The sequence below is a fragment of the Enhydra lutris genome, unplaced genomic scaffold, assembly GCF_002288905.1.
Source record: "Enhydra lutris kenyoni isolate GAN:26980312 unplaced genomic scaffold, ASM228890v2 scaffoldscaffold24, whole genome shotgun sequence".
In the NCBI taxonomy this organism is placed as follows: domain Eukaryota; kingdom Metazoa; phylum Chordata; class Mammalia; order Carnivora; family Mustelidae; genus Enhydra; species Enhydra lutris.
The window spans coordinates 8,001,814-8,015,920 of NW_019154108.1; the positions used below are offsets into that span (position 1 = coordinate 8,001,814).

Here is a 14,107-nt window from a genome sequence, read left to right on the forward strand (position 1 = left end):
AGAATAATATTGTTACAATGCCCATATTACCAAAAGCAATCAATAGATTCGATACAATTACTATTAAAATTCCAATGATATTTTTCACAGAAATAGAAAATATAATCCTAAAATGTGTATGAAACTAAAGGACCCTGAATAGCCAAAGCAATCTTAAGAAAGAAGAAAAAAGTTGGAGGCATCATGCTTCCCGATTTCAAGCTAAATCACAAAGATTCAGTAATCAAAACAATATACTATTGTCATAAAAACAGACACAGAGGCTGGTGGAACAAAAGAGAGACCCTAAAAATTAAACCCATACAAAAATGGTCAACTAATTTGCAACAAAGGAGTGAAGAATATATGGTGGGGAAAGGACAGTCCTTACAATAAACAGTGTTGGGAGAACTGGAGAGCCATGGGCAAAAGATTTAGACTGAATCTCTATCTCACATCATACCACCAAAATCAAAAGGTTTGAATTTAAGAGCTGAAACCAAGCTCTTAGAAGAATACATAGAAGATAATCCTTTGACATCCGTCTTGGCAATGACTTCTTGGATTTGACACCAAAAGCAAATGCAACAGAAACAATAATAAACAAGCAGACAACATCAAAATAAAAAGCTTCTGCACAGCAAAGGAAGCCATCAAGAATGAAAAGGCAACCTACCATACGGGAGAAAATATTTGCAAATCACATATCTGATAAGAGGTTAATACTCTAAATATATAAAGAACACATACAACTCAACAGCAAAAAAGAAAAAGAAAAAAATATCCAACTAAATGGCCAACAGATATGTGAAAAGTTGCCCAACATCACTAATCATCAGAGAAATATAAATCAAAACCACAACTGTGATATCACCTCACACCTGTGAGAATGGATATCGCCAAAAAGAAAGAGATAACATGTGTTAGCAAGGATGTAGATGAAACAGAACTTCTGTGCACCAGTGGTAGGGATGTAAATCAGTGTAGCGCTGTGTAAAACAGTACAGAGGTTCCTCAAAAAAATAAAAATAGAACTACCATATGACCCAGCAATCCCACTTCTGAGTATATACCCAAAGGAAATGAAAACAGGATATCAAAGAGATCTCTGCCTTCCCATGTTCACTACAGGATTATTCGCAAGAGCCAAGATGTCGAAATCACCTAAGTTTCTATCAATGCATGAATAAACAAGATGTGATGAGAAAAAAGGAAATCATGCCATTTGTAAACACATGGATGGACCTAGAAGGCATTATACTAAGTGAAAAAGCCAGACAGAGAATGACAAATACTTTATATGTGAAATCTGAAAAAAAGAAGAGAAAAGAAAAGAAAAAAAAGAAAAAGAGTCTAACTCATGGTAACAGGGAGCAAAAAAGTGGTCTCCTGCCAGGGTTGGGGGTTGGGGGCAAACGGGGAGAGGTTGGTAAAACGGTACAAACTTTCATCAATAAGAATAAGGTCTGAGCATGTTAGGTATGACAAGGTGACTACAGCTGATAACATTGTTACATAATTAAAACTTGCCAAGACAGTAGAACTTAAATGTTCTCACACAGAGAGAGAAAGATAAATATGTGAGGCACTGGATGTTTTCATTAACTTGATGGTGGAAATCCTTTCACAATGTATGTGTATCAAATTAGCATAATGTTCACTTTAAGTATCTTACAATTTAATAGTCAATTATACCTCGGTAAAGCTTAAAAAAAACCCAAAACTGTCAAGGTGATGAAAAATGAGGAAAGCCTGAGATGCTGTCACAGACCAGAGGCTGACTAAGGACACATGACAACTAAATGCAATGGGTTATCTTGGATTGTGTCCTGGAACACAAAAATTCTATCAAAAATTCTACTGAAGTCTAGAGTTTGGAATTTAAGATTGAGGGAAAACTGAAACTGGGCGAGACATGCATCATAGACATGCATTTAAAGACATGCATTAAATGCTTTTAATCCAGAGTTATTCCAAAATGAAAGTTTATTTAAAAAAAAAAAGATGTATTAGAAATCATATAGGACGGGCTTCGAGGAATGTGTGTACGTGACATGGATTAAAGCAGACAATGAGAAAAAGTTTGTCATGGATTAAAGCAGAAAATGAGAAAAAGTTTGGAAACCATACAAGTCAGGAAGTTAGAGCAGAGATTCTTAACGATCAAGAGTGGTGGGTGTTTTGGGGCGTTTTGGCAGTTTTGACACATTCCTTGCTGCCGAGTGTCCTACAGTTGCTGCTCAAGATAGAGCAGGCAAAGGCTAAATAATGAACCAGAGGATTTCAGCAAGGCAGCAGGTCAGACCAAAGTACTTGGAGAAAATTCAAAAGTTAATGTTCTCCTCTTGACTCATTAAAACTAAGTTCCATAGAAATGAAAACCAAAACAAAATTCATCGTAAACAACAGCATTACACATTGAAAGAGGTCAATAAAGTGAATGGGAAACCACCATTTTCCAGTCTTAAAAGAAGTCAATGGAGCTTCAACCTGTGGTTGGGGTAGAGGGAGACTCGTCTATTTGGCTTCTCCGTCTTACCTCAAGTCAGTTTTCATTGACTTCTCGTTGCATTTAGAGTCTGTTCTACTTATCTGGCAAGTAGCATATGGCACCACATTCCTTCAATACCTGTGCAGATCCTGCCTCCCTAAGCACATATTCATTCATTCATTCATTCATTCATTCATTCATTCATTCCTCTCTTTCAATAGTCAAGTCAATAAATACTAGATGTCCATCAAGCACTGTGTTGGGCATTAAGGGTGTGTTATCATGAATAAGACACCCATATTGTCCTCAAACTTTCCATTGAAGGCAAAAAATAGACAATCAGTAATTTAAAAAAAAAAATAGCATGTTCAGTGCTATAAAACAGACACCTACTCAGAATGCCTGCATCCACGAGGGGTACCTAATGAGGACTCGGGTTTAGAGGTGACTGTTTTTGAGTTCCTTTTTTTTTTTTTTCTTTTTTAAAGATTGACTGATTGATTGATTTGGGAGAGGAGCAGGGAGGGGCAGAGGGAGAGAATCTTCAAGCAGACTCTAAGCTGAGTACGGAGCCCCACACAGGGCTCGATCCCACAACCCATGAGATCATGGTCCGAGCCAAAACCAAGAGTTGGACGCTGGGGGCCCTGGGTGGCTCAGTCAGTTGAGCGTCCGACTCTTGATTTCAGCTCAGGCTGTGATCTCAAGGTTGCAAGATGGAGCCCCACGTCAGGCTCTGCCGTCAGGGTGGAATCTGCTTCTCCCTTTCCTTCTGTTCCCCCTCCACAGCTCTCTGTCTCTATCTTCTCCCTCTCTCTCAAATAAATAAATAAAATCTTAAAAAAAAAAAAAAAAGAGTTGGACACTTAACCGACTGAGCCACCTAGGAGCTCCTGAATTGAGCTCTGGAGGGCTAAACCATAAGTAATCTGAGGTCAAAGGTCCAATCATGCGCGTTTGAACCTTCCCAAGCCTGGGGCTCAGTTCCTTGCAGAGAGCAGAACTGCAATGTCTGTGAATTATGCTCCTAAGAATATTGATAATATGGATCAAGATAATAACAAGAAATTAGGCCAAGATACAATGATGAACAGGGCAGAATTCCAACTCTCAAGGAGTTTTTGGAATTTTCCTTGCTCATCCCTGTACCCACCGTGCCAATCTCAATTACGGGGACATCCCTGGCATTCAACAAAGTTTTGCTGAATGGATGAGCTTGCCCAGGCTCCTCACATTCAACCAAGCACCAAGTCCCAGCCAACTCCTATTTCACAACACTTCTTGCATCTTCCCCTCCTCAATTTTTCTGCTTCTACCACATTCTTTCGTTACTTCCCACCTCTACTGCTAGGAGAGACTAACGCTGGTTTCCCCAATTGCAGGCTCTCGCTCCTCAACAGGGCGGGTTTCCTGAAAGGTGGGCTTGTGGCATTCAATCATCTTCCCTTTGCGTGCAGAATGAAGCCCGACCTCTTCAGGACCCAAGAAGCCAGTCCCAGCGAGGTGATAAGTACAAGTCAGCCACGTGAACACAACAGTGACAGAGGGCATCACGGCCCAAGGTCCATGGACTAAAGAGACTAGAACAGGAGAAGCAAGTCTGAGAAGGAACAGCCAGAAATAAGCAGTAAGCAAAGGGGAGGGCGCTGTATACGTTTTACTTTTTAAAAAATAAACTATTGGGGCGCCCGGGTGGCTCAGTTGGTTAAGCGGCTGCCTTCGGCTTGGGTCATGATTCCAGGGTCCTAGGATCGAGCCCCGCATTGGGCTCCCTGCTCAGCGGAGAGCCTGCTTCTCTCTCTCCCCCTCTCCCTGCCGCTCTGCTTACTTGTGCTCTCTCTCTAGCTCTCTGTCAAATAAACAAATAAAAAATAAACTATCATGGAAATAATGATATACATGAGGTGTATAAATCTTCAGGGTATAGTTTTTGGTTTCTTTAAGATTTTATTTATTGATTTGACAGAGAGAGAGAGAGCAGAAGCAGGGGGAGAGGTAGGCAGAGGAAGAAGCAGGCTCCCCACTGATCAAGGAGCTCGATGCGGGGCTTGATCCCAGGACCCTAGGATCATGACCTAAGCCAAAAGCAACTGCTTAACAAACTGAGCCACCCAGGCATCCTCAGTGTATAGTTCAGTAACTGTTACTTTGTAACCATATCCTAAAAAAAGAGACAGAACACTATTAGCCCCAGGCCAAGAGCCTCCCTAGTTCCCATCTTACCTGCAAAGGTAATCACTATACTCATCACTTAGCTTTGCCTGTTTTTTCACATAAACAGGTACAGTCTCTGACTTCCTTCACTTATTACTATGTCTGAAAGAGTCATCTACATTATCCCACATACAGGTATACAGTCCTAATAGAAGTTCTGAGAGTTACAGTTGTTCCTCATTTTAATCAACACTTGTTATTATCTGTCATTTTAATTTCAGCCATTCTTGTGGCTATATAGTAAAGTATCATTTTAACTGTTTACTTCCTTGAGGACTGATGCCGTCAAGCACCTTATACATTCGATGGCTTGGCTACGTTCCTGTCAAGTTCTTGTTTAAATGTCTTGCTCACTTATGGGGGCTGTCCACTGCTATTGATTTGTAGATACTTTTTATATATTCTGGATACAAACTCCTTGTCAGAGTGTGTGTTGGAAATATATCCTGTTTTGTGACTTGCCTTTTTATTCTCTTAATGGAATCTTTTACTGTCAAAATTATTTAATTTTACTCTGGTCCAGTTTATTAATAAACACTAGATTGGAACTATTAAAATTGCTTAAGAATGTTTTTCTCTAGTCCAAGTTGATGAAGATTTTTTTTATTATATTATTTTCTAGAAGCCTCATTGTTTCCATTTCTAAATTAGATTTATAACCTACATTAAACTGATTTTTGTGTATGGCATTAAAGAGAAGTCAAGATCCATTTTTCATTCTGATGTACGACTGACCAAGAACCATTTTTTAAAAGACCATCTTTTTCCCACTACGCTTCTGTGCCCACCACTTTTGTCATATATCAAGTACCTGTCAATAACAAAGTATATACACAGGTCTCTTTCTGCATTCTCTATTCTGTCAACTGATCTACTTGTTTATCCCGGCACCAGTACCACATTGCTTGGATTAATCTAGTTTATAATAAGTTTTAATATATAGAAACATTCTTCTAACTTCATTCTTCTTCATCAAGATTATACAGGCTATTCTTGGTCATTGGTATTTTCACATAATTTTTAGAATCATTTTCAACGGATTTACACACACAAACTTGCTGGGATTTAACTGAATTGTATCTGCACACTGGCTCTGGCACAGTCCGTGGAGAATTAAAAAGAGATCTTCCCTGTTTCCTTAAGTAGCTGTTATTTGTATGCTAATGTAAATGGTAAAGATCTTTAGTTTTGCATTGGAATAACTTTTTTCTAATTTGATTTTGCATATTGACCTTGTAGGGAGTGGCTGTAATAAATCCAGGGACATTATTAATTCATTAGGTATATCAGTGGTGTATTTGGGTTTCAAACGTTCATACGCAAGTCAACTGCTAAGAATGACAATTTTATTTCCTCCTTTTCAATCCTTATATATTCCTTTTTCTTGCCTTCTTGCATTGGCTGAAACCTCCTGTACAATGCTGAGTATAAGTCATGATAAGTAGATATCTCCATTCTACTTACAATCTGTGCAAATAATTTTTCAACATCTCACCATTAACTGTGGGGTTTTTTTTCTTAAAGCCTGTATCAGAACAATAAAATTTCTTTTTATGTCCACTTTGTTGAGAATTTTGTCACACTCAGGTATAGAATTTTATCAAACGCTTTTTCTTCATCTATTGGAATAATCACTTGGGTTTACTCTATCATTCTTTTAATGTGATAAATTACATCAATTGATTTTCAAATTTTGTAGCAACTTTGCATTACTGAAATAAACGAGTTTGTTATAATACATCATCATTTTATGTGACATTACCTATTTTTAACAGTATTTTATCCTTGTCTAAACAAGTCCTTCAAAGGCAGTGTTCTCGTGCTACTTTGTATTTTCCAGCGTTATTCGTAACACTGTGATCATGTGATAACTGTATTTATAAAGCCGTGAACATCTTGAGGGAGGGACCCTGCTCTAAGTCTTTGTATATTCTCCACCACTTGGAACATAGTACATGTTGTATAAATGCTTGTTACATGAAAGTCCTCGGAATCTCCTAAAGTGTCTTCCACATAAAAGGTGCCTGCGAGGTATGCCTCAGTGGCACAGCTGATTAAGCATCAGACTCTTGGTTTCTGCTCAGGTCATGATCTCAGGGTCCTGAGACACAGCCCCAACTGGGCCCAAGTCTGCTTAAGATTTTCTTTCTTGGGGTGCCTGGGTGGCTCAGTGTTTAAGCCTCTGCCTTCAGCTCAGGTCATGATCCCAGGGTCCTGGGAATGAGCCCCCGAGTTGGGCTCTCTGCTCAGCAGGGAGCCTGCTTCCTCCTCTCTCTGCCTGCCTCTCTGCCTACTTGTGATCTCTATCTGTCAAATAAATAAATAAAATCTTTAAAAAAAAAAAAATTTTCTTTTGTCCTCTGCCCCTGCCCTCCTCCCGCACACGTGCTCTCTCTCTTTCTCAAATAAATAAATAAAACCTTTAAAAAAAAAAAACCAAGTCACCTGCAGTAAGAACCTATTGCCAAGTCCCAGCCTCCCAAGCTCACTCCTTCTGGTGTTGCTGGATCAGACCTACAAACTTAAGGGCAGGAGCACAATCCTACGTAAGTCAGAGAAAGAGTATAGTCACAAGGCTCCCTGTCTGCTTTAGGGAATAAAGAACCATATTTATCAGCCAATGGCCATGACATCCGGTCCCACGGTACCAGGTCAGGCAGTTCGACTTGGGCCCACTTTATGTGTTAGACAGCAGTGAGATTTTACAAGGTGATTAATTCTACCTAGGAAAGGTGCCGTGTTCTTTATTGTTTTTTCCCCCATAAGCTCTGCTTAAAGGCTTGATCTGTGATTTTAGAAATTGGGCTCATGTTTTTCTGTTTGTGAAAAAAATAAAAATGGTTTTTGGGTTTTTTTTTTGGTTTAAAAAAAAAAAAGTCTATCTCTGAACAGTCACATTTTGGCATTTCAACTGTTCCTGAACATTCATTGTTGTATTCTAAGCTCTTGCAATACAATCTGTGTGGGTGTGAATCTTAAGACAATTTAGTAACTTCACGGTCTGCAGTATATGCACCCGAAGCACCATTCCTGGGCGGATATCTTAGCAACGAGCATACCTTTGCCTGATCATGCCCCGTTATCAGTCGATTCATATAAAAACAACGCTAAAGCTCCCTCACATTTCTTGATCTTTGGAGCTAAAATAGAAGAACTGAAATCTGTGACACAGAGTAAAACCCGAGACAGACGCAGAAGTCTGCCAAGAGAGGTAAAAACTTCTAGAGAAACTGGCCAGAAATTGGTATATGGCTATTATTCGGAAGAAGGGAGGAAACAGAAACCTTAAGTCCAATCGTCTTGAGCTTCTCCAATTAAATGTATCACATGTGATAGGTCATAGCTGAAGACGACCTCAAAATAAGTCAGTGAGACACCCCACAGAGTTCAAAGAATCAAAGGTTCTTCAATATAAACTGAAATGTCAACCTGCAGTGAGCGAAGTCCATTAGTGGAATTAATATTTGCTACCTGGGTAATGCACACAACATGAGGTCCATCAGAACACACTACAGAGACATCTAAATTTCTATTCCTTGACCGATGACAGAATCCCGCCTCAGGCAGGGCTTTGTCTGTCCCACCTCGAATCACAGAAATCATCCTGGTAAATGTTCTTAAACACGCGTCAAACTAAAATCATCCTGTAACACAGAGATTGAACAATAATACGTAAAGTTAGGAAAGAATCTTTTCCGTTTGTTCATTTGATTTTTAATGGAACACCTTAAAGATTCATTTCCTTAGGCTGAACTGTCTTTGGTGCTTTACTGATCTGCTCTGTGGGGCATAAATGAGACTTTCACAAATTTGTTCCGTGGGACACAAATGGCATTACGTAATACAAGCCTACACCATAGTGAGCAGATCTGCTCCAATCCATTATTATTTGCTCATCATGTGAATAATTTATTCCAGGAGGCAAGTGCGCCCTGGGTGTTTATTTACTACTCAGCGGTAACATACAATGCATTTAAGCAGGTGCATAGTCACGCTTAGAGGAGACAAGTTTTTTTAAGGGACGCACTCACCTAAATCAAGCAAGACATTAAGGTTCTCTACAAGTATGAACATTAAGGATTCTATCTTCTACTCTTTACAAATTCTCTCCTCTGCTTTCTCTTCCCATCTTAAACAGACTTTCTGAGCCATTATGCAGATAAATGAAATATTGCTCCATTCAATTCCACTAGCACTGAGCTGGGATGGAAAACAGGGGTTGGGGACGGGGCAAGGAGCCCATCTCAGCTAGCAGAGCCTGCAGAGTGGGAACAAGAAGCGACAGGCTCTGAATGGTCGGGGAGGGCACAATCGGGGTCCCAGAGAACAGACTAGAAGCCAGGCAGATGCAGCATGACATGCCTGGGATAGTGAGCTGCCCTTGCCGGCCAAAGGACCCACATACTCCGGGTCCAGGCCTACATCGCAGGCAGGCTGATCTCAAATGCGACATCCGAAGCTCTCTGGGGGGAGAGTAAGGGCTCAGCCAGAGCGCTAGCTAATATCTAAGAAGCAACCGCATCTCTAGGTACCGCGAGTAGAACACGTAACAAAGCCACACACGGTGCTAAGTGCTTTATGTGTTGTGGTCACGCTGAGAAGGTGGTCATGGGTGTCCTTTTTCCCCTTCTTCTGGGTCTCTGTCAGGTCCCCCTTCCACACCTCCTCAGAAGCAAGCCTTGGCCTCGAAACTGTCTTTGGTCAATAAATAGGAGCCAAATGGATGTTTCCCTTCTGGGTGGCAACACTGAGAGACTTGACATGATTTACCATCTTCCCTTTAGCTGCCTTGACAACATGCTTCGGGATGGAGCTTCCGGCAGGCCGGGCAACTCCCAGAAGGAAACTCCCCCGCTGCTGTAGACTGCGTGGTTGTGTTCATACAAACGTCATACATTGGAACCTCATCTCCCCTGCAGGCTGGCATTTGCAGGTGGGCTCTCTAGGAGGTGATTAGGTCATGAAGCTGGAATCCTCATCATGAGGAGAATAGCCTTATTACAGAATCTCCAGAGAGCTCCCTCCCCCTTTCTACCCTGAGAGGGAGAGCAAAAAGAGCCATCTAGGAAACAGGAAGCACCCCTCGCTAGCCCCTGCATGGGCGGGAGCCTTGATCTTGGACTTCATCTGAGATCTCCGGAGTGGTGAGAAAGCCCTGTTGGGTGTTTACAAGACCCTCAATCTCCGGGATTTGGTTACAGCAGTCTGAACGGACTGAGAACCTGCACCCCGCACAGATGAAATGTGGGAGGGGAAATACTGTTTTGCAGTGTGGCGCCCCCAACATCGTCAAGGGCTGTGCGTCTCTGCGACGGACGGAAGGACAGTCTCTCTGGATCATCCCAGCAAGCCTGTGTCTCCTTTAAGGAGGAATATGAAGGTGCCTCCTGGTGACTCTGAGTCCTTTGCCTGAGATCACAGAATTAATAAGAGATGGTGGTCTGTCTCACCAGAGCCCCAGTCTTAACCACACTTAGACAAGAGCTAGCTGAGTAAGCACAAGGGAAAATAAGGCCTTCCCTAGCTCTGTAAGTGGCATCAGGAAACTTCTACACACACAACTGGCATAAAACCAAGCAACTGAGCAGAGTAGCCTCAGCAACTCTCTTACTTTGTACCAAAAAAAAAAAAAAAGCAAACAGGGCATAATGTCACCATGAACCGTGAGACCAGCATAACTGATGCTACAGTCTCCTGTGGGATGACAGTTAAATCGTATTACGTGGTTTCTCTTAAAGTGACCCAGCCCCAGGGAGGACTGACAGAACAGGGGTGGGTCAGGGGGTTGAAGGAAGGGCCCCCTGCTCTTCTTGCTTTGCTAGACCATAATGCTTCACTTTTACGTTACACGGTAAGTAACAGAGGATCTTACAGAATATAAGACGTCCGTTGTTTCCCGAACCTTCCAAACCGAGAATTCCACTGTTTATCGTCCACAGCCATGGGCACAGTGAGGCAGAATAAGAAGGAAAGGTTTCTAAGAACCGAGAGCACTATTTGTAGCTAATGAGAAGACAGTCTACCCATGGCCAGCAATTTTACTTTTTCCTGAAATTTCCAAGTGGAAATTCAAAGAGTTCAAAGTGCCGAATTCACGGTACCAAACCTTTGTAGCTTCTCATCATGACTTAAGGACGTGAGAATCCCCTCGTGTGGATTTATTTCTTAATGGGCATTCATCTTAAGTACTGGCCAACAAGTGACAGGAAACAGATTCAAAGATGGGCTCTGACCTATCCGTGACCAATTCTTGTCACTTTCACTTGTATGGCCAGGGGATCAGTTCTGCAGCCTTTAAACCAGAGAAGGAGAGATAAATTATCGTCACTTCTAGCTAAGTGGGTAGAAGTATATTCCTTCGCTGTCATTTTACATCGTGTTATTGACTCTCAGACTGAGCAATGCCTCTGAAGTCTGGACAGAGTCCACACGCCGCCACATTTCATTCCAGGGAATTCCGTTATTGCGATGACTGAGTGTGTGTCATCTGAAGCCGTAACTTACTTATGCCCTTAATTCTAGATTGGTTTTTTAAAAACCGGCAAAAGAACGTAGGCCGTTTGCATGCATATGATCTCCATCATAATTACTCATTTTTTTAACCTAATAAAAAATGGTGGCCCTCCATTTGATTAGACAGATCAAAGGGATTTTTTTCAACTACCCTATATCACCTTTGAATTTCATATGACACTCATCAATCATTCTAATCTCTGTGGTGCCACATAGGTTCAGCACGCCATGTATAATACAGTCAACATCACGTTTTCAGCTTTGCATGGCAAAAATATACTAGGTTCCATGTGTTACAGGTTTTTAAATTTCAACTATCTAACCAGAAATTCACATCAAACTACCTGAAATGTGGTGTACCCCAACATCTGATATCTATTATAAATACCCCAAGCTTGACTTCAGATAAAATTTATATTTTTATGCTCATTTAATTTTTTCATTGTACTTTCAGAAATACTATTTTTCCTTTAAAAGGTAGATGCTCCAAAGGAGCAAGAGAATGTCTCAAAAAATTTCACTGGAAGCAAAACGCCCCCTTTCTAACTGAAAGCAGATACAGAAAAAAATCATGAGAAGCAGAGTACCTGTCTCATGAAATGTATTTGAGAGAGCAAACAAAAATGCTGTGTTGATTTAAATAACAAATGAGGTGACTTTTTTTTTTTTTTTTTAATGCAATGCTCTCTTTAGTAGCATCTGAATGAGGAAGAAAGCAGGAGACCTCAGGTGCTTCTAAAAAAGCAGACTTTCCTTTTCTTGGTCTGTAAGCCTCAGGAGAGGCTGAGCATCCAACACTCACCCAGAACCGTGAGGCTGCCATGGCCTACCCCAGCAGGCCCTGAAACTCAGTGGAAACGTGAAAGTGAGGACGCATTGAAGTCAAAGCTGTGCAGTGTCCGAGACTTGGGGAGACCTAGAAAAGGGTGCACTACTGGTTTCCACTTGGAGAAGAAAAGCAACAGAGCAGCCAAAAGCATGAGGTGCAAATGAACACATATTCAGGGAAAGGGAAAGGTAGATTATTCTCCCACTGCTCTAAGACAAGACCAGTTTCCCTGGTACTGACATCAGACACAGCTTCTAGAGCCAAACTCCAGGAAGGTGCTCTTGAAACTATTAACCACCAGTCCCCTATGCTAATTCCGGAACTTGCATGTTTAAGTGGATTCTGCTGCCTTTCAGACAACTTGTTCTCCTAGAATCAGCTACTTCCATGGCGGTAAGGATCTGAGACATCCTTCTGATACCCGGAAATGGTTCTCTACACCCAAGACAGCCTGTTCCCCAACTCGAAGCTTTAAACTCCAGCTTTCAAGGGACTTAATCAGGCCCTCAGAGAAAAGGCACAGACCTTCCTTTCAGACTGTGGGAAAAACACTCCTTTGCACGCTGCTTCTTGGGAAACTTGATGTTGCTGCAAAACCCAGGGGAGGAGGAGAAGCGCTTTGGGGGGCGGGGGGCGGTGCAGATGAGAGTGAGGTCGGTGGGGCGGCAGAAGATGTGTGAGCTTACGAAGTTCTCCTTCTTATCTTTCTGTCATAATTGGAGATGTGACCCAAATGCAAGGAAACCTCCACATTCCATTAACGGCCTCGATTTGGACTGTGCAGCTCCGCGGGGAGAAACAGCATCCTCTCCCTGCCTAGCTGGGCTGCACTCCTGAGATAATTCTCTTAGTTTCATTTTAACATCTGGTTTAAGAAGAGGCTGGCGGGTCAGGGTGGAAACTGGGGATCCACTAAACGTCTCTTTAGAGGGACTTTCCCCTTCCAGAACGGCGAGCCCCAGGGGCTCAGCTCGGGCGCCTGGGACGCGCTGCCCGCCAGGCGCGCACTCTGCGCAGCGGAGGTCCCGGCTCGCCAGCTCCCACCGGGCGGCGGTTCCCGCGAAGCTGGGCGGGCCGCTCCCCTTTCTCCTCCTCGCAACGCGCACAGCTCTCCCTAGTTGGGCTCAAGCGAGGATCGCCAGCTGCTCATCCCGGAGCACGGGCTGCAGAAAACTCTCCCGGCTCGTGCGCGGACCCAGGCGGAGTCGCCCGCGGCGCCTCCCGGGCGGACTCGCTAGAGGGTAGTTTCTGGACGAAGTAACACAGCCCCAAAGACCGTCTGGCCCCTCTAGAGCGCACCACTGTGCGACGCCGCGTTCCTCCGAGCCCCGCTGGGGCAGTTCCCCTTCTCGTTCACCCCGCAGAGGCGCGCCGAGAACGCGGTGCCCACGAACCCTGAAAAAAGCCCGTGGGGGAGGTCGAGGTGCGCGGGGCGGGGGGCGGGGGGGGGGGCAGGCAGTGCCAGGAAAGGCACCTCCCCTCCCCTCTCCTCCCCGCAGCCCGGTCCTTCCCGGCAAGAAAGTGCAGAACAGAGGCCCCGGGCGGAAGGAGGACGCGGCCGCCCCGTCCCCGAGTCGCGCCACCTGCCGGGTCCCCCGCGCCCGGCCCCGCCGCCCCGCGCGCGCTCCGGCCACCTCCGGGGCAGGTGCCGGGCCGAGGCCCCGGGGAGCGCGCCGCTCTTACGTGCTCCAGCTTGTCTTTCCTCCGGAGCCAGACGCTGGCGCTGTAGTCCTGCTGCTTGACGCTGCTGTAGAAGTTCGCGCCCACGCGGGTCAGGCTCGGCGAGGGCTCCTTGGGGTGGCTTTTGAGCCTCATCTGCTCGAAGCCCTCGTGGGGGGAGGCCGAGAGCCACTCGTGCTGCCGGATCTCCATCCTGACATGACCAAGCGGCGGCCGGCGCGCAGCGGGCTGGAGGGCGCGCGGGAGGCCGGGCCGGGGCTGGAGGAGGAGCGAGCGGGCGCGGGGGGCGCGGGGAGCCGAGCGCGCTGCCGGGCGGGAGGAGCGCGGCGGGCGGAGGGAGGGGGTGGGGGAGGTGGGAGAAAGGGGCGGGGGCGAGAGGGACGCAGGGAGGGAGGGAGGGG

At 44.3% G+C, this 14,107-nt stretch overlaps 1 protein-coding gene across 1 annotated transcript in view; it reads right to left on the minus strand.

Annotated features, from left to right (window-relative positions):
* The window catches only part of LOC111150878 (phospholipase D family member 5), a 378,454-nt gene extending 364,556 nt beyond the window's left edge, over window positions 1–13,898 (minus strand). The window contains exon 1 of the mRNA XM_022508546.1: window positions 13,710–13,898. Within this exon, the coding sequence (XP_022364254.1) occupies window positions 13,710–13,898 (189 nt within the window). The remainder of the gene's footprint in view (window positions 1–13,709) is intronic.
* Window positions 13,899–14,107: the final 209 nt, after the last annotated feature.